The sequence below is a fragment of the Thalassophryne amazonica genome, chromosome 12, assembly GCF_902500255.1.
Source record: "Thalassophryne amazonica chromosome 12, fThaAma1.1, whole genome shotgun sequence".
Classification (NCBI taxonomy): Eukaryota; Metazoa; Chordata; class Actinopteri; order Batrachoidiformes; family Batrachoididae; genus Thalassophryne; species Thalassophryne amazonica.
Window position 1 is genome coordinate 49,363,044 of NC_047114.1, and position 21,861 is coordinate 49,384,904.

The 21,861-nt window shown below is 38.3% G+C and overlaps 1 protein-coding gene across 2 annotated transcripts in view; it reads right to left on the bottom strand.

Annotated features, from left to right (window-relative positions):
- The window catches only part of slc6a9 (solute carrier family 6 member 9), a 304,297-nt gene that overhangs the window by 2,497 nt on the left and 279,939 nt on the right, over positions 1–21,861 (bottom strand). For both annotated transcript variants that reach the window (XM_034183550.1, XM_034183551.1), the window contains 4 exons: positions 15,955–16,089; positions 15,777–15,876; positions 7,050–7,150; positions 5,439–5,609 (listed from right to left, as the gene is read on the bottom strand). In XM_034183550.1, coding sequence (XP_034039441.1) covers positions 5,439–5,609; positions 7,050–7,150; positions 15,777–15,876; positions 15,955–16,089 — 507 coding nt within the window. The remainder of the gene's footprint in view (positions 1–5,438; positions 5,610–7,049; positions 7,151–15,776; positions 15,877–15,954; positions 16,090–21,861) is intronic.

The following is a 21,861-nucleotide window of genomic DNA, read 5'->3' on the forward strand; positions in this document are numbered from 1 at the left end:
AAATTGGCACAGTCTAATGTGTCATCATCCATGGACTTATCTGCAATGATCATCTCAAAAGTTTGCAGGAGGGCATCATAATTGTTTGCCACAGTGCTCACTATCCGTGATGTGAAATTCCATCGAGGAGCATTTCTGGGCAACCTTGAGCAGCCTGCAGACTCAAGAAAAGACATCCTCTTTGTGGATTTTGAGAAAAATGTGGCAAACCCAGAGAGTGATGCAAAAAATATTCTGCACTCAGATAAGCATTTAGCCCCCTGAGACAGAACCAGATTCAGTCTGTGAGCATAGCAATGCACAAACATTGCACTGGGGGCTATTACTTTAACTTTGGCCTGCAAACCATTAAGAGCTGAAGCCATGACAGCAGCCATGGCTTCTTCGTAAGGAAGACTATCAAATGGCTTCGCCAAAATCCGGTCCACAACATTCAAATTGTCTACCATTATGTGCAGCTTGCTAGCTGGGACTGGCGCGAGGATAGTGTGAATTGTGTCCGCCTGTGAGAGCTTTGTGATGGTGGAGGAGCTCAGCAGCACCCGCTGCTCGGTAGGGACAGAAACTGCGATAGAAGTCAGAAAGAGTGATAAAAGTCAGTCTCAAACACAAGCAGCTACAAAAAAACCCCACCAGAAATAGAAGCTTGATTTGTCGCTAGTCGTTTTTAACAAAGAAAATGCCACTAAGAGGATTAGGAAAGTCTCCGGTTCAACTCAGAACAGAATGAAAATGCTCCCACGGATGTTTAGACTAAAGGATCGCTGATTCGCTCATTTCGCTGTCAATCAAAAAGGGATTCAGCCTCAGACAGATCATCCAATCATCATGCAGAAGCCGAGCGTCCGGGCCGGCCGAGGCCAGCCCACTGCCCCATAGACTCCCAGACACGCTGAGCGTCCGATGGGCGGGACAAAGCCCAGCATTTATCCAATGACTCGTCTCGTTTCGCTGCATGCTTTGTGTCACTATTGAACTCTGTGGACCGTTTAAAGCACTGTGAAGCTGCGGGAATGAGTGAGAGGAAAGCAGCGTCGTTACCAGTGATAAGAAGCTGATTCTGAACAAAAGTTGAGTGCGTTGTAACCACAACCCCCCCCGTCAGGACAACCACCCCCCCAACCCGTTTTTTTTTTTTGGGGGGGTGGGGGGACAGGGTTTTTTTTTTCCCGCATGGTCGTGCCGCCCCCCGCGATGCTACCCCAGGCGGCTGCTTATGTAATTGTTATGTTATTCTTATGTAATGGTTTAATCGCTGCAGATATAAAACATTTCGGAACAGATCCAGACGTGAGAGATTAACAATTTCCATAAGTCCTTAAACAGTTTTGTTGGTATGGGATCAAATAAACATGTTATGCTTTTTGTAGACGTCACAAGTTTCATTAGCGTGCCTAGTGAGATACTATCAAATTCTGTAAATGGTAACACCCACCTCCATAGCAGAGTGCAGTGGCTGGGCCAAGGCGTGCTGAGATATACTCAACCTAATGTCTTCTATTTTCTTCTCAAAATATTCCAAGAAGTCCTGTGCTGAAAAGGGAGAACGACTAACAGGTGGCTGTCCATGAATGAGAAATGCTACTGTGTCAAACAAAAACTTTGAGTTATGCTTGTTTTTATAGATCAAATCAGAATAAGCCAGAACACCAAATTGGGCTATGTGCCTCATTCATAAATGTTAGAGATGTCAATCGGGATACTGAGATTGACAATACTGAGGAGAAACTTTTTTTTAAAAGAGTAACACTGCATCCTGATAGTCCAACAATGGAAAGTAAGTGGACTTATGTGTTATTTCACTGTGTGCCACGACAAATCACTTCTCTCACGTGCGCACAATTAAACCCTGCTGCACCGTGTTCAGCTTTATTGTTGCAGCATGCCAAAGAAGGACAGTGATGCCAAGTTGGCTAGAGCCAGAGCCAGAGGAGAGCCGTGTGCAGCTGGACATATGTCTCGCTCCATCTCCTCCTCCTCCTTTCTGCACCACTCCGTGTGACAGAGTCCAACTAAGCCTGCATTCACAAAGTTCTGCTGCTGTGAATTAATCTGGATTTTGAGGAGCAATCTGGAGCGATCTGAATTGTTCAGCAGCTGGCGGTAGGAAGAATATGTGGGGTGTGTCGAGACAATTCACCAAATTCACAACATTCCTGACAGATTGTGACAGAACATAATGATGTGCTGTTGCACGCAACAGCGCGTGACAATATTCTTGACTGTGCGTAATGGCTCATAATAATTCACCAGCAACATGTGCCTTAATCCTAATGCATCTTAACAGGTCGCGACAGTTCCTGGGGGCACCTGACGTCTCTGCAACAAATCATCACATTCGTGATCAGCAGCCAAGAATGTATACTTTGTGGCATTCGTGACTCGTCGGCGTTATGTATAAACGCAGCATAAGAGACTATTTGCACGACTCCTATGACAGGTCTGGACCATTCATGAATTATGTTCTTACCTAAGACAAAACTCAAAATATGACATAATTGGTAAATGTGGGAAGTTCTCTTAAATCTCATGAGTGAACACATCTGTTAGTATGAGTGGTTCTTGTAACAGGCCCACTGTTTGCACGAGTGATGAAGGCATGTTGCACATCACAGGGTCCCGGCTGCCACTCAGGCTTTTGTTGCTTGGACAGCAAAACAGTAGATGAATGGGTTAATGAATATGTTAGTCCATCCCAGTTATTTTCTTCAAAATAGCTCAAAATGTGGACATACCATGTTGCATCTGGTATTCTGTAGTGCATCAAATTGCTCAAAAGAGCAACTTTGTTTTGCCTCTGTAGTATCCCAGAAGTGCCTGTCACCTCCTGGTTGGTTTAGGGTGTACGTCATTCAACATTTTCAGGATTTGCCTGTTTAACTGAGCTGAATGACGTAATATTTAATCAAAAATCTCCATCTTCAGAAGGACATGTGTTCAGCACAATACTAGCTTGCTTGGTGCATAATGCAGTCTCTATGTATCAGCATGGAATCTGTATCCAAAAAGCCCCACAGGCAGTCTTTTAACGAGACATTACAAATGAATGTAGCCAACTGGCATGCTCCAATGGGGGGCAAAAAGGCTAAGAATTTTATCAGATGCTTTTACACAAAATTATACTTCCTGACTTCTTAATGAGAAATGCCTAGAGCAAAAAAAAAAAAAAAAAAAGTCTGAAATATCAACATTTTACCTACCTCCTAATTCTGTAAAGTCTACTTCAAAGTGTGTTTATCCCTCAAGCAAGTGAGTGGGGTCATTTATTTTTGTGCACCATTTTTCAAATATTAATGGAAAAAATATTTCCTTCCATGAATTTGTAAATCTTTTGTCCTGCATGTGGTCATAGAATTTTGCAAGGATCGGTCGATCCGTGTGGCAAGTATAATCCAAACTTGTGCAGGGTCACTTATGACCCCGGGAAGATCTATGAGATTTTCGACATTATAGCTTCAGATGGTATTGTAATTTGTCAACTCTAATCATTATATTTTAGAGAGTGAAATAAATATCCTCCTTACTACCTTCCTGGTAGTCAGTAGGATAAGAAGAACCCTAAAACAATCATGTATATAGAGGTATTGCAATATAAAGTCAATGGGGTCATAAATAACCCCACTTGGCCAAGTTAGTCACTTAAATAGCTTGGTCGCTTGAGGGCTAAGGACCTTTGCAGAAAAAGTATATATGAAAGTTGTAGATACAGCTCAAGCTGACATCAGGGAGAAGTTGGTAGTTGATAATGTTCTGCTGGCCAGATATACTCAGTGCAAGCTAATTTAAAAAAGGTGCAGACATGTACAACACAGGCAGCTGTAGGAATGAAAGATATTGAAGCATTTTGTGAAAAATGTGAGTTCTTTGCTGTGGCTGACCTTTACATTTGACATCATACACACACTGGTGTTCCAGAAGGTACCTAATGTCATTTAAAAATTATTATAACTGCCAATTCAGTATGTGAGTATGTCAGAAATGCACAAAGTAAACAAAACAATCTGAGAGTCAATGGCCACAAATTTTTCTCAGAGGATATTAACTTTATCAGGCTGCAGTTCATCAATTTTTATCATGTGTAGTTTTGGCAAATGTTTGACAGCTGGATGTCCTTCCTGATGCTAACCCTCTCCATTTGTTTGGGCTTGCGACTGGTACAAAGTTGGACTGGTTTTCTCTGCTGGCTGAGTGACTCTTTCACCAGTTAACTTTACAATATTAGGGCACTGACAACAATTACATTATATTCAGCTATTACAGAATATTTCAATCAAATGCAAATAAAAACATATGCTCATAATGCAGACTGTCAAGTTGCACAAATTCTGATCAGTGGAGGTATTACTGACTTTTTTTTATTTATAAGTGATCCCCATTTTTAAGAGCCACTAGTATCTGGATACTTAGATGTTGCTTTTCACTTACAATTCTAATGTGCAGTTGAAGACAGCAAAAGAAAAATAACCTTGTGTCAAGAGGTTTAATCTTGATGGCAGATGCAAGAATTACCTGCATCCTGTCAGAGTGCACAGTGGGTAGCAGCCACCAAAGCTCCCTGAGGTGAAGCAATGCAGTAGGAAGGTGAGGTTTTGAATTCTTCCATGAGTTTTAAAACATATTTCATGTAATAGTTGTTTCAAATTCATTGACATTATGTATTTTGTTGAATGGTGGTGAAAAAAGGTAGTGTTTTTTTTTAAAACCAAAAACAACATCACATTACAAACACTGATGCCAAATATGCATGTTAGGTTTTTCCTCATGGATTTTTATGGCATATAATGTCACTGGTGTCCGAGAGAAGGGTGGGTGGTGGGATGAGAGTTTCTTTTTTAATGAAAAACAATGTCACTTCAGTTTGCAATCTCAAATTATAAACACTGATGCCAAATGTGCACATAGGTGAGGTGCAACAGCTTTGACCATGACTGTATATTAGTGTATCTGCGCTGTGCACGGATGAGAATTTAGAGCCTGAAATTTTTACAGACCTAGAGTAACAACGTACAACCATCAACCATCACACAACAGTGCAAGTGTCATGCTTGTTTACAACTGATGCAGTTGCCAATTCCACGCCCAGTGTCGACAGTGCTTACATAACAAATATACGTGTACATTTGATATTTAAACGGGTCATATTGGCCATCAGGAGCATTTTTAAATTTTGACCCCTGTGTAATTTTTCAACCGACCCTACCTGGCTGACTACTGAAAATTCAAGTGGCCAGTCTGTTTTTCCAAAAGAGTAATGTATAAGGTGTATTTGTGCCTAGTTTTGTGCTTGCATCACTAATTGAAGGATTCCTCTGTAAATATTCTGTTATCTGCTGTTATCTGCTACTATATGGCTCTGACAAAAATGGCTGACTAGTGACTGCAGAAGGTAGTGGGGTCTAATTTTGCTGAGGGAGAGCAACATGGATGGGTCTGTATACCTCTCTGAAGGTGGCTCCTGGAGACTTCGAGATCTTGTACAGAGCATAGGCAGGTATGCAGATCACTGAGGACAGTGCCATAGCAAAGCCAATAGCCAGGGACCAGCCGGGATACACATAATCGTTGTAGGTGATAGGCTTATACTGGATCACAGTGAAGATCAGGATGAACTACATGCACAGAAGTGAGACAAGAGAATGAGTTACTGTTTGTTTTTATTTGTACCAAAAATAAAAATTGGATTCATGTGCCAAGATATGGCAAAAAATGTTATCTCTCAACTGTAAATGGAACCTTATTCAGTGAACATAAGAGTGGAAACTTGTAATTATGAAATTGTTTTTACATAATGATTATGTTTTTTCTGTAATTATGAGACAGTTGTGATGCAAAAACAACTCCCATTTTCCCATTTACCACATCGCCTCCAGCATACACACACACACACTGTTTAAAGTTATTTGAAAAACAGAGGATCATAAAATGGGAAAAATATCACAAATGTTAAAATCAAATTACATGAAAGCTTTAGTTTTGGTTTGATCACATCCCTCCCTGTGTTGATTATTATCTTTGATTTACCAAAGAATACAATTTTATGTTTTGATTTTTTTTTTTAAATTGTAAATTAATCTAGATTTTTAAAGTTTATTTTATTATATTTTTCATTTTACTTGATAGCTTGTCCTTATGTTGTCAATTATAAAAGGTTAAAAATATTTAAATTTTATTACAGTAATCTAGCCTTTTTTTTAACTTTTATTGTGATACACTTTGTAACATTATTTTGTAAAGATCCATTTACAAATTTGTTTCCCTTTCTTCTCACTTTTCTTCTGATTATCTTCATATGCTCTCATTTTGTGTCAGCTAGCAATTGTTGAATACCATTTTTTTCTTTTCTTTTTTTTTTGCAATATGCTTATTTGTTTCATTTTTTCCTCAAGTGCATTATTGCAGTTATTTGTTTTCTCTGTATCGCTTTGTCTGGTTAATACAAGATGAAAAAAATGTGGATCATTGTGTCTTCATTTCTGTGCTTCAGTGCATGTTTCAAACAATTGAAAAAAGCTTGCAAAAATAAGTGTCGGTAAGAGATCATCAACTAAAATACTTATTAACTGAATAACAAAATCTAGCACAGAATAAAAAAAATATAGATCACCACTGTACCGAGTAGCACCGACCTTTAGTCAATGTTTAACTCGCGGCCCTGGAGTGCAGAGCTTTAATCTATGTTGTAAAAAGAAATGGTGGTTTCTGACCACTAATCCACAACAATGAGTTTCTTAGTTGGCTCGGCAGCTTACATGACTAATACGCCTGCTTGGGAAATACACTTGCATGCATACATTCATTTTTCCAGTCAGAAAGATTTACTTTTGGAGTGTTATACTGGAAATATATCCAACAAGATTAGAATTAAAATGTAGGTCAGGTCCCTGACAACATGTAGGAAAAAAGGAGCCAGGAAAAGGTTCAAGATGTGAAACATTTCTGAGATCAATCAAATTTCAGGAGAAAGGAAAAACAGATTTAAAAAAATAAATAATATTATTATGTGACTACAAGAGTGTCGGCTTGAGCAGCCCATGTATGTATGATCCTACCGAGATAATGACAGGAGAGATAAATCTCCAGCACACTTTGAAGAAGAGAGGAGGAGGAAAACCCAGCATCATCTCAACATCTTTGAAGTAGTTCCTGTGACCTGTAATATTCAATTGAAAAAAAAAAAATAACAACAAAACACAATTCCAAGTGAAAACCATGTTTTTATTCATTACTTTTTTATTTTAATGTTACTGTGACATGATGTATTGTGCAGCACAACATCCACAGCTTACAGTTAAATCCCAGCATTCTGCACTTTTGCACAGTGCTTGCTGGTGCATGGATTTGATGCAATTTTTGTTCCTGTCTGGCCATTTCCACTTGAGCTAAATATTCCACTTTTGTTTCGTTTTTAAATTCCCATTTGTAAGTATTATATCATGCTGTAAATGAGACCAAACAAAACAGATTGTCTGTGGACATATGAAGAGTTTAAAAGTGACCTTTAAGCACTGATGCTGTGTTGCTGCTGCACTGGCTGCACAAAAAAAACAAAAAAAAACAAAGGAAAATGACTTGTTTCTATCTTCCATCCATACTGAAATCATATCCTGCGGCAGCACCGGATTATTAAGGCTGCTGCCAGAAGGAAAACAGTATCTCTGCCCATTGTAGGGTGGAATTTGTTCTTTGTGTGCTCCCTTATCTCATTTTATAATGGTAAGACTGACTCCAAACAGGAAATTAGATGTAAAAGGAATCCAGTTTCTCAGTGCCTGTACGTGCTGTGATAAACAATTTGCTGTAATAAATCCCCTTTGAGAGTGAGGGTCGAACTGGATGTTTACTGTTCACATTTTTGATGAAAGTTTGTGATATTGTAATTATTGAATACTACTATAGTAGAGGCAGATGATGATCATCTGGAGACAAGAAGGATATAACTCAAAGGATTGCTGATCATGGAAAAGTAGAACTGAGAACATTTAAATACACAGACCACAATGTACTGGACTTGGAGCACGATATAGACCCGGACAATAATTTCTTCTCAAATATCAATGACAGTTGTTGCTATTATACAGATGAACAGTTTAATCGGATCATTAGAACGGATAACAAATTATCAATAATCCATTTTAACAGCAGAAGTCTATATGCAAACTTTAACAACATTAAAGAATATTTAAGTCAGTTTAAAAACATATTTAACATAATTGCTATATCAGAAACATGGATCAATGAAGATAAAGGAATGGATTTTGAACTGGATGGATATGAATTTAATTGTGTAAACAGAAAGAATAAGAGTGGAGGAGGAGTGGCTGTGTATGTGGATAAGAACATGGATTATAAAATAGTAGACAATATGACAACTGTGATTGATAACTTATTAGAATGTATAACTATTGAAATATGTGAAGAAAAAAGCAAAAATGTATTAGTCAGCTGTATATATAGAGCACCAGGATCTAGTATTGAAACATTCACTGACTGTATGGGAAAAATGTTCTCAAAAACTAATCAAAAAACTGTGTTCATTTGTGGTGACTTAAATACTGATCTGCTCAATCCAAATAAGCATAAAATAACAGATGAATTTATCAGTATAATGTACAGTATGAGTTTATATCCAAAAATCACCAGGCCAAGCAGAATTACATCCCATAGTGCAACCTTAATTGATAATATATTCAGCAATGATATTGAGAATAACACTGTGAGTGGATTATTAATCAATGACATTAGTGATCATCTACCAGTTTTCATCGTTTATAATAGAAACCATCGGCGGAATCAGCCAGAGGAGAAAATAAAATACAGGCGAGTGCGGACAGAGGAAAACATGAACACACTAAAGAAGGATTTACAGGAGCAAAACTGGGAAAAGGTATACAGTGAAAGTGATGTTGATAGTGCATATGAAACTTTTTTACAAATATTTACATCATTATATGATAAAAATTGTCCAATTAAACAAGACTACAGAAAACAAAAAATCCAAGCTCGACCATGGATGACGAAAGGGTTACGAAATGCATGTAATAAGAAAAATACACTGTATAGAGAATTCATAAAACTAAAGACTAAAGAGGCAGAAAATAGATATAAGAAATACAAAAATAGATTAACTAATATTATACGGGTATGTAGGAAGGAATATTATAGTAACATATTATATAATAACAAAAACAATATTAAAGGAATATGGGATATATTAAATAGCATTATCAAAAATGGTAATAAAAAACAGAGTTACCCTCAGTATTTCATTGATAATAATGTCAAGAAGGAAAATAAGGATGAGGTAGTCAACGGTTTTAATAATTTTTTTGTAAATATTGGACCAAGCTTGGCAGAAAAAATTCCCGATTCCCAACCTGAGGATTGGGATAATAATCTCATAGAAAGAAATCCCTGTTCAATGTTCCTCACAGCAGTGGATGGAAAAGAAATTATAGACATTGTGAATAATTGTAAATATAAAACATCTACCGATTTAAATGAAATTGATATGGTGGTGGTAAAACAGGTCATTGAATGGATTGTAGAACCATTAACATACATCTGTAACTTATCATTTCAAACCGGTAAATTTCCCAATCAAATGAAAATAGCTAAGGTTGTGCCGCTGTATAAGACTGGGGATAGACACCACTTCACAAATTATAGACCTGTTTCTTTGCTTCCACAATTTTCCAAATTATTAGAAAAGTTATTCAATAATAGATTAGACAAATTCATAAATAAACATAAATTACTTACTGATAGTCAATATGGATTCAGAGCACATAGTTCAACATCACTTACATTAATAGAATCAGTTGAGGAGATTACAAACGCCATAGACCACAAATTACATTCAGTTGGAATATTTATAGACCTTAAAAAGGCTTTTGATACAATCAATCATGACATATTAATCAATAAACTTGAACAGTATGGGATTAGGGGGTTGGTGTTGCACTGGGTGAGAAGCTACTTAAGTAACAGAAAACAGTTTGTGAAGCTGGGGGAATATACATCATCATGCTTGGACAATGCTTGTGGCGTCCCACAGGGGTCAGTATTGGGTCCAAAACTGTTTCTAATTTATATAAATGATATTGTCAATGTTTCCAAAATATTAAAATTAGTATTATTTGCAGATGACACAAGCATTTTTTGTTCAGGGGGGGATTTGCAGGAGTTACTGAGGAGGATCAGTATAGAAATGGGAAAATTGAAAATATGGTTTGACAGAAACAAATTATCATTAAACTTAAGTAAAACAAAATACATGTTATTTGGCTATTGTAATACAGACATACAGGTTCAGTTACAAGTCGAGGGGGTAGATATTGAAAGGGTACATGAAAATAAGTTTCTGGGGGTGATAATAGATGATAAGATAAACTGGAAGACTCATATAAAACATATACAAAGTAAACTGTCAAGAAGCATTTCAGTTCTAAACAAAGCGAAACATATTCTGGACCACAACTCACTTCGCATTCTTTACTGCTCACTGGTTTTACCATATTTACAGTACTGTGCAGAGGTATGGGGTAATACTTATAAAGGTACAACACAATCACTATCAGTAATGCAGAAAAGAGCTATAAGAATTATTCATAATACTGGCTATAGAGATCATACAAATCCACTATTTTTACAATCCAAATTCTTAAAATTCACAGACTTGGTTTATTTTCAAACAGTACAAATTGTGTATAAAGCAATAAACAATTTACTTCCAGCAAATATTAAAAATATGTTTTTTAACAGATCAGGGGATTACAGTCTGAGGGGGAAATTTAATTTAAAGCATCAGTGGGCACGAACAACATTAAAAGGTTTCTGTATTTCTGTCTGTGGGGTGAGGATGTGGAACAGATTGGGAGTGGGGCTCAAGCAATGTCCAAGCATGAACCAGTTCAAACAGCGGTACAAAAATATGGTTTTTTCTAGGTATAGGGAGGAGGAAGGGTAATGAGGGTTAGGGTGTTTTTGTTTTTTGCTTCGGCTTGTAAATATATAGTATTTTGTATGTAAGTAGGTATGTGTAGGTGTATATTTATGTTTGTGTATATATATGTATATATGTACATATGTATATGTGTGTATATGTGTATATATGTTGATGTGTGTATGTATATATATATATATGTGTATATATATATATATATATATATATATATATATATATATATATATATATATATATATTGATATCGGTTTAGGTGTGTAGGAATCTATGTGTATATGTGGCAAAGGGTATTACTGGTTGTGGGGAAGAAGGGGTAGGGATAAATAAGCTGATGCTTCACCCTACCCCTTTTCGGACATGTTGAGTACACAGTAGGAACTTTTTTGTTGTTGTCTTTACTGATCTATCTTGTAATTGTTGTTGTATCAAATGTTCGAAATAAACAGTTTTCATTAATTCATTCATTTTTCATTCATTCATTCATTCATTCATTCATTCATTCATTCATTCATTCATTCATTCATTTTTTCATTCATTCATGATAATGGATCATCAGATCGTTAAATGACTTCTCCAGGAAAATAATGTTGTTTGGACGGTGCATACAAGTAACACTTGAACACACAAAGGCAAAGCTTTTTATTTCAGCAAGGTCTTGATTAAAATGTGTTATCAGGTGTCTGTGGGATAGGATTTGCAGGATCAATATACACCAATCAGCCATAATATTGTGACCACCCATCCAATATTGTGTAGGTCCCACCAACACTGATTAACATCACTTTGAGCATATGGAATTAGTTAATCAGTGAAATCACCTGGTGGAGTGGGTTGTTGCAAAGAAAACCTGTAGCTACCCTCTTGGCGCTTTCTGGAATGAGTTGAATACCCCTGGTCTAAGGTATTGTTGCCAGAATAGGAGAAGCTGAGTGCTTCATGGCTGGGCAAGTGGTCACAATGTGACCAGTGCCACATGATGGATGGTGACTCCAACCAACTGCATTCCACAAAGACAGCCTGAAGTGCCACTGTTGGTGGCAGGGACATGGAATACTTGGATTTTGTCAGCTTGGCCTTAATATTGGGATGTTAAACTATCATGTATCTCCTTGTAGGTTTGTAGCTGTTAGAATGGCCTAAGCAGTGAGTCACCCTTCTGAGTTTGGTTTGCTTGAGGTTTCTTCCTCAAGAATGCCAGAGGGAGTTTTTCCTTACCACTGTCACCTTTGTGTTTGCTTGGTAGGGGGTTGGGGGTTGGTAAGGTTAGACCACACCCATGTGAAGTACCTTGTGTAGCTTTGTTGTGATTTGGCACTATATAAATATGAATTTAAAATGTTAACTTGCTGCCTAATGTATCCAACCCACTGACAGGTGTCATTGTATCGACCAAATCAACGCTATTCACTTCACCTGTCTGTGGTCACAATGTTGTGGCTAATTAGAACGGAGTACACTTCCAGGTTGGTGCTGTATGCTTTGTGAAGCACCAACCTGGAAGTTTTTATCATTGGACAAGATATTTCATCTGCATAGTTCCAGTCCACCCAGCTGTAAATGGGTGCCAGCTTTGACTGGGGAAGTAACCTGTGGTGAACTGGCATCCCATCCGGGATGGAATAGTCGGCTCTCATATGTGTCATGTTACATATGGTATCCAGGGAAAAATCACCAGCCTCAGGGCCTGTATAAAACTAATTTCTTTCTTCTCGGTCATATTTCTGATGCATCACATAATAATACAGTTATTGTTGGTCAGCACTGTACACTTTGCACATGCAGAGTGCAGAACTTCAAATTCAAACGTATCTGTCCTGCTGGATTCAGGTAACTTTAATGTAAATATTCAATGAAAAATCCTTTTAGTTCAGTGTAAAGTAGTTGTAAGTAACATCCATTGATTTCTTTACAGAGTACTTGTGTATTATGTACAGACTACTTTTCAATAATGTTAATGGAAGTTTTGTCCATTGCATTACCATTAATACAGCTTCATGTTGGAGTGGCAAAGGGAAGAATTTTCTTTAAAAAGAAAAAAAAAAGAAATCAACTACAGTTTGCTAAAAGGGACATGATAGACTCAAGCCTAGATTTGATGTATTTTCTTATATGACAATTGTTCCCTGTGTCATTCCACCAAAGACTGGAACACCAGTTTTTCCAGTCTCAGCAACACAAGGACATAAATCCTTCAGAAACTGGGTGTCTTGGTGGCTTTGGTCATATTCATGTCCTTCTTTCATAGTCACAGTTTTTGAAAACTGCCTACTCCGGGAAAATTACCATACTGTTTCTTAATGATTTCTTAAAATGATGTCCAATACATAATCAATGGCTTGGAAATATTCATTTATTCATCCAGTAACGTTTAAAGAAGACTGGCTTTAAAAGTAGTTATTTTTTTTCAATGTAATCCTTTGATTTAGGTTGTCCAATTACTTATGGGTTAAGAACATGGAAGGACTATGTATGCAAATGGATTTATTTCCTAAATGGTTAATATGATATTTTTGTTAAACCCTTTTGAATTAAAGATGGAAGTCTACAGTACAAGGACATCTTGAATGTTTTCATTTGTTTGAAAAGTGGCAAAATTATAAAAAAAATGTGCCACTGTCCAACTACTTATGGACTTGAGTGAAGGCTCATATGCAGTTATATAACAGCTGAGAACATGCTTGTCATTTGATTGGTGGGTTGTATGTCACGTGACATGCATTATTCATACCATTTGCTGTTGTGTTTCATTGACCGTGCAATACCTCTTTTTTAATGTGCAATTTTGGTGCTATATAAAATGTGCTATTGACCACCCCGACCACAGTGCATGCTCACACTACCTGGGATGGTGTTTACCTAAGCATTGCAGAGTTTGTTTTGCTGGCGAACGACGATTTGAAGGAGCTAATTGACACTGCTAATTCTTCTAACACAAAAACAAACCAACAAACAAAAAAACAAATCCACTATGCTGTAAGCTGTCTGGAGGCATGAAGAGCTGTTAGGATGAAAAGCAAGTCAGTGCACGGCATCACGGACTACATCGTCACAATTTTGGACCCTAGTTTAAAGTTCATGTTGGACTGTTAAGCACCAGTAGAAAGTTAAGTCCCTTTTCTGTTGTTTATAAATTAATAAAATATCCAATGACAAGGATCTATTTTAGTTGTTATATAAAACAAATAATGAATGATTTTTTCTTTCATTCATTCTTTTTTTATTAATTCTTTTTGAGGTGAAAGCTGGAATGTACCGGTCAATGTTGAATGGTACATTCCAGCTTTCACCTCATGAATTATTCGTACCATTGAACTCAAACATAAATGATTTGTATAAAATTCAACAGGCTGTCTTACGTAGTTGCAGAGACGTGCTGTGGCATCTGTAAGAGCAAACAGTATGTGCACCCCTTTAAACTGCAAAAGCACTTGCTTGAATCCTGAAATTGTTGAGTAAATTCATGCACAATGTCAACAACATTCTTTTTGCATCATCTGTTTTTTGTTGCAGATGCTACCCAGGTATCACGTCACACATATCCAAACACAATATTTACAGTGGGTGACAATGCTGCATCTGATATTGACAGTCTCCTGCTACGTGCTAAATACCTACATAAAAGGGCAGAGTTTACATGAGAGAGAGAGAGAGAAAAGCTTGCTGTTCATGTTGAGCAGGAGAATGAGAAGAGTGGAACACATCATCGTGACTGGAGAGATAAGAGGAGCAGGTGCTGTGACATTTTAGCATTAAATGAGTTCGGCTCAAACCATGCCAGCTGGCTAAATAAACAAACAGAAGGAAAAATGTTTCTGTTGGCAATTAACACCTTAAAACATGAGCAGCTTCCGACTAAGCACAGCACACTGTAAGTCACTTTTGTGATACTGTCTGGAGGTGAAGCTTCTTCTCAACAAACTGAACCCAATCACAACATTTTATGATGTTGGGATCTTCTGGAAAATACAACAAAAGCACAACATTGATCCTGTGTTTTGCCAGATTTTAATGATGCAACTTAATGGAGTGCTTTAAATTTTAATGTCTTTCTCTGTAATTCAACAGTAGACAAGTGGCAGATTTGAATGATGGGTTGGTGGCCCTACCAGCTATTATTTATCCACTGCAATAACTGTGCACAATTATGTGCATAAATTAACAGTTCTAATTGTGGAAAAGCAAAACTTGTTTGTGTTTGATGTTTTTTAATCAAACTTTTGCAAAAATTAACTACTAATTTATAAGACTGAGGAAGCTCTGGAGCTAATTTTGAATCATGAAGTGAAGGAAAACCTCACTGAATTTAACACTGATTATCAACATTTAGTTTAGGCCCAAACCCTGAAGGCCAAGGCCCAGTCCACATCCCAGAAGTTGACAACCAACACCCAAGCCAAACCTGTGGCCCCTCAAGGCCAGGGCATATATAAAGAAAACCTCCTGACTTAAAAGAAAAGAAAAAAAAAAAAAGATTATTACATTGCATTATTCTGTAGTTGATGTATGTTACCTGGAACTATTAAATTGGAAGCATGTTTACAGACTCTCCTCTTTATTAGATGGGTGAATGATGTATTTTCAGCAAAGGCTCAATGACTAAATTTCAACAGATACTATTAATATGCTTTGTGGTGCCTCATCTGTCAGAGAAATGAACTAGTGCATGAACACAATCTGTACGCGTATTATCAAGAAAAAAAAAAACTAGCACTGGTTGAAAGGCCAGTGCGCAGACTGATCAGTTAACAAAGGTACATATGAAATAATAAAGTGGGTTTCAGAACCAAAACAGTCAGTCGTTTCACTTCCTTACCATAAATGTACATGATGCAGATGCACATGATGCAGGAAATGATCACCAAAGAGAAACTTGCTGCGTAGTTGTCCATTAGTAACAACCAGTAGATTCCTGCCTAAACACAGTAATGGGAATTAAATTAGTATTGCAACTCTGCATGTTGCATTCCAAATTTGGAAGTGTTTGGGATTACCTGCGTTGTCAATGGCACTCCAAGAAGGAACCCAAGTACTGCCACTGACAGTGTCACTACGGTTTTGTTCTTGATGATCCAGTCTGTTCCAATCTCATCAACAACTGCCGTCACCAGTGTCTCCAGCAGACAAAACTATATGGACACAGAACATGGATTAAATGAAACCTGAGTGCTTCCTGAGATGTTATAGTCAAGGGATGCAGCTCTTGAAAATATATTATGCTCATTGTAGTATAATTACAGGTATTGTGTGTATTCATATATATATATATATGCACACACACATACACATACATACACTTTATTTAAGTAGGTAAAGTGTTATTGAGATAAAAATCTCTTTCAAAAGTGACCTGGCCAAGAAGGCAGTATAACAATATTACAATGACAATCATGAGACAGACACAATACAACTATCATACACTGCAGAAGAAATAAAAAACAATATAGAGGCAATATACAATAACGAAAACCCCCCAAACATTTATGCTGACCAAAAGTGTTATCAATATTTTATAATTTATTTAAATTCCCCCATTATTATTGGGACAACACATTATGTTTAATAGTGCATACCATCTACATATACAACCCCTGGCAAAAATTATGGAATCACCAGCCTCGGAGGATGTTCATTCAGTTGTTTAATTTTGTAGAAAAAAAGCAGATCACAGACATGACACAAAACTAAAGTCATTTCAAATGGCAACTTTCTGGCTTTAAGAAACACTATAAGAAATCAAGAAAAAAAGATTGTGGCAGTCAGTAACGGTTACTTTTTTAGACCAAGCAGAGGAAAAAAATATGGAATCACTCAATTCTGAGGAAAAAATTATGGAATCACCCTGTAAATTTTCATCCCCAAAACTAACACCTGCATCATATCAGATCTGCTCGTTAGTCTGCATCTAAAAAGGAGTGAACACACCTTGGAGAGCTGTTGCACCAAGTGGACTGACATGAATCATGGCTCCAACACGAGAGATGTCAATTGAAACAAAGGAGAGGATTATCAAACTCTTAAAAGAGAGTAAATCATCACGCAATGTTGCAAAAGATGTTGGTTGTTCACAGTCAGCTGTGTCTAAACTCTGGACCAAATACAAACAACATGGGAAGGTTGTTAAAGGCAAACATACTGGTAGACCAAGGAAGACATCAAAGCGTCAAGACAGAAAACTTAAAGCAATATGTCTCAAAAATTGAAAAATGTACAACAAAACAAATGAGGAACGAATGGGAGGAAACTGGAGTCAATGTCTGTGACCGAACTGTAAGAAACCGCCTAAAGGAAATGGGATTTACATACAGAAAAGCTAAACGAAAGGCATCATTAACACCTAAACAGAAAAAAACAAGGTTACAATGGGCTAAGGAAAAGCAATTGTGGACTGTGGATGACTGGATGAAAGTCATATTCAGTGATGAATCTCGAATCTGCATTGGGCAAGGTGATGATGCTGGAACTTTTGTTTGGTGTCTTTCCAATGAGATTTATAAAGATGACTGCCTGAAGAGAACATGTAAATTTCCACAGTCATTGATGATATGGGGCTGCATGTCAGGTAAAGGCACTGGGGAGATGGCTGTCATTACATCATCAATAAATGCACAAGTTTATGTTGATATTTTGGACAATTGAAAGGATGTTTGAGGATGATGAAATCATTTTTCAAGATGATAATGCATCTTGCCATAGAGCAAAAACTGCAAAAACATTCCTTGCAAAAAGACACATAGGGTCAATGTCATGGCATAGGGTCAATGTCAATGAGTAGATCTGATTTGATGCAGGTGTTAATTTGGGTGATGAAAATTTACAGGGTGATTCCATAATTTTTTCCTCAGAATTGAGTGATTCCATATTTTTTTCCTCTGCTTGGTCTAAAAAAGTTACCGTTACTGACTGCCACAATCTTTTTTTCTTGATTTCTTATAGTGTTTCTTAAAGCCAGAAAGTTGCCATTTGAAATGACTTTAGTTTTGTGTCATGTCTGTGATCTGCTTTTTTTCTACAAAATTAAACAACTGAATGAACATCCTCTGAGGCCGGTGATTCCATAATTTTTGCCAGGGGTTGTAGAATCTCACAACTTGCACAAACTAAAAGTAACAAAAAAAATTGTTATGAACATAAATTTCAACTCTGGACATTTTACAGCAGGAGGATTTTCATACAAGAAAACAGATTAAACCTATGCTTCAGTCTCCCATATGTTTTTGGCAAACCGTATAACTGTTGATGCAACAGACAAAAGTTGCACGGTGTATAGTTTTTCAATAGCTGCCACAGAAGCCTATAACTTCTTTAGGGCCCCGTCACACTAGAGCACAAATGCCGTGCGAATCACATGAATTGGAAAAACAAACAGAAACTGAGCTGCATTTGTATGGGACAGAGGTTTGTACAGCTGTGTACGAATGCCATATGAATATCCAGAATGCGGTATGAAGCTGCCTCGAATGATTGACACAATTCGGAGTGCAGCAGCTCCCGAATCCAGGTTGACTACCCAGAGTGCAGGTCGAATGCCGACATAAACCTTCCCCCATGAAACAATAAAACTGAATAAAATAAAAACAATACAGCACAAAACCCCACAATGCCAGCAGAATGCAGCAGGAATATGCAGAATGCCCCTCCAATGCCGTACATGCCATCTGAGGTCTGGGTGGAAAGCAAGCGCTTGCATCATATTAAAGATTGCTCTTAATCAACCTGTGGCATTGAGCAGAGACGCTCTGCAGGGGAAGGTGATTATTATCAGGTTTAGGGCACAGGCAGGATTACTTTGTTCAACACCTTCCAGCCGAGCTGCAGTCATGAGCCAGGCGGATGTGTCAATAAGTTCCGCGCAGCAGAGGGTTTTCAAAGAAGCGGTGAAAAGTGCCAACACCAAGTAGCTGCACTCTTGCTGCAGAACATAGCAAACTGCGAATTCAATGTCAAATCCTTCAACCCAGAAGGATACACGGCACTCCACAAGTCCGTCGTTGACGGGAACCTGGAGCTGGTAAAAGTGTTGGTGAAATTTGGCACAGATATCCAACAAGAAAGGGTGGAGAACAGTCATTTATAGCACCACAGTTGTGCCAGATTTAGGGAAAATAAAATAAATAAATAAATGAATATCTTCAGAAGCATCACCACCACCAACCACTGCAAAGCAACCAAACACGGTGTTCTTTGCGCTCTTGAGTCCAAAATGTGGCTCTGTTTTGCACAGTACTTATCCATGAAACTTTCAAATAAAATAAATAAAATGAAACAGCCATGCAAGCCAGTTTTGTCAGTACTGACGTTTTCCTCTTAAGTGTGTATTAACACCGATCATGCGCTCCACTCCAGCGGGTGCCAATCCATGTATATGTGTGTCTGGACAGTGGAGCGCAGTGATCAGATGATAGTGTCATGCACAAGCAGTGCAGCGATCAGATGATACAATGTTCCCTCTCCAGGATATTAGGTCTATGAGATGACCACACTGTGGTTCATGCGTGTGTCCTGCCAATCAGTTAATGCTTCACATGACATACTGTCTGGACTTTGCAATCGTGTGTTACATGCCCTGACGTGCAATGGGGCATTCCACTGTCTGGCTGGGAGGCGCACGTTGCACCATGTCATACAGGATATATATTTTGTGGTGGATGAGGCATGTGCCATTGGCACTTGGCTGATGTAACCATCTCATGGCGCTTCCAGAATGACAGGGATTTTATCACAGTCTGCAGTCTGGCTATTGTTCACCCTGTGAGACACATCTGGAGTCGTTCCAAAGGTAATTTTCTATTCTATTTATATTGTAGTGGCTTGGCAATACAGTTGGAATATTATTCCTCCTAATGGGTTTGATGATGTACATATTATAACATGTGTGGCATGTTGTTCAGCTGTGCCGTGATGCACCGAGCCTCTGAAAGGCTTTGACCTGCTGTCGGGCAGCAGTGCATCTGCTCGTGGTGTTACATTTATGATGATCATATGGGAGGGAATGACAATGTATCTATAATGTAAGGTTTATTATGGACATGACACCCCCTTCAGATGTGTGCGCTGCTCTGCTGCTCTGAGATGCATTGACTTGCCGTGGCACACGGTGCTTTCGGTTTGATTTTGCAATGTTCATGTCCAGTTCACAAGATGAATGCGTGCCATTGAACATAACAATATTTCCTTTGGGCACCATGAACAGGATCTAGTGGAGGTGCACGTACAGCTCGTGCGTGGCACAGTCGGGACATGCTGGCAGGATTTGATGTGTCTGACTATAGCGAATGTCTCTTGAGTGCAATCAGATTGTTCCGAATGCTGTTTTGATGCCATGCAAATATTAGAACGCAGTCAGACTGTGGTCAGACTGCACTCTGACCGCTGTTTGAGCTTTTTGCACCTCGACTGCTTTGAACATGTGCTAAACATTTGGGCCAGCTACAGGAATTTGTCCAACTGTTTGGAGTTCGCGCAGAATACTGTCAGAGGTTTTCAATTGCGCCTTGAATTTGCCAAAATGGAGGTTGAATTTTCAAGCGGACGGCATTCCTGCTCATTTGGCCTCTAGTGTGACGGGGGTCTAAAGGATATCATTCAGCCACATGTACAATGGGGTCAATAAGTATTTAGTCAGCCCCTGATTGTGCAAGTTCTCCTACTTAGGAAGATGAGAGAGGTCTGTAATTTTCAACACTTCAATTATGAGAGACAAAATGAGAACAAAAAAAAAATCCAGAATCCAGGATTTTTAAAGTATTTATTTGGAAATTATGGTTGAAAATAAGTATTTGGTCAATAACAAACAAGCAAGATTTCTGGCTCTCACAGACCTGTAGCTTCTTTAAGAAACTCTTCTGTCCTCCACCTGTTACCTGTATTAATGGCACCATTTGGAAATTATTATCTGTATAAAAGACACCTATCCACAGCCTCAAACAGCCAGACTCCAAACTCAACCATGGCCTAGACAAAAGAGCTGTCGAAGGACACCAGAAAGAAAATTGTAGATGTGTACCAGGCTGGGAAGAGTGAATCTACAATAGTCATGCAGGTTGGTGTGAATAAATCAACTGTGGGAGCAACTGTAAGAAAATGGAAGATATACAAGACTATTGATAATCTCCCTCGATCTGGGGCTCCACGCAAGATGTCATCCCGTGGGGTCAAAATGATCATGAGAACAGTGAACAAAAATCCCAGAACTACACGGAGGGACCTAATGAATGACCTGCAGAGAGCTGGGACCAAAGTAACAAAGCCTACACACTACGCAGAGAGGGACTCAAATCCTGCAGTGACAGGCGTGTCCCCCTGCTTAATCCAGTACTTGTCCAGGCCCGTCTGAAGTTTGCCAGAGAACATATGGATGATCCAGAAGAGGACTGGGAGAATATCATTTGGTCAGATGAAACCAAAATAGAACATTTTGGTAAAAACTCAACTCGTCGTGTTTGGAGGAAGAAGAATGCTGAGTTGCATTCCAAGAACACCATATCTACTGTGAAGCATGGGGGTGGAAACATCATGCTTTGGGGCTGTTTTTCTGCAAAGGGGACAGGAAGACTGATCCGTGTTAAGGGAAGAATGAACAGGGCCATGTATTGTGAGATTTTAAGCCAAAACCTTGTTCCATCAGTGAGAGCATTGAAGATGCAATGTGGCTGGGTTTTCCAGCATGACAATGATCCCAAACACAGCACTCAGGCAACAAAGGAGTGGCCCCGTAAAAAGCATTTCAAGGTCCTGGAGTGGCCTAGCCAGTCTCCAGACCTCAACCCCATAGAAGATTTGTTGAGGGAGTTGAAAGTCCATGTTGCCCAGTGACAGCCCCAAAACATCACTGCTCTAGAGGAAATCTGCATGGAGGAATGAACCAAAATACCAGCTACAGTGTGTGCAAACCTGGTGAA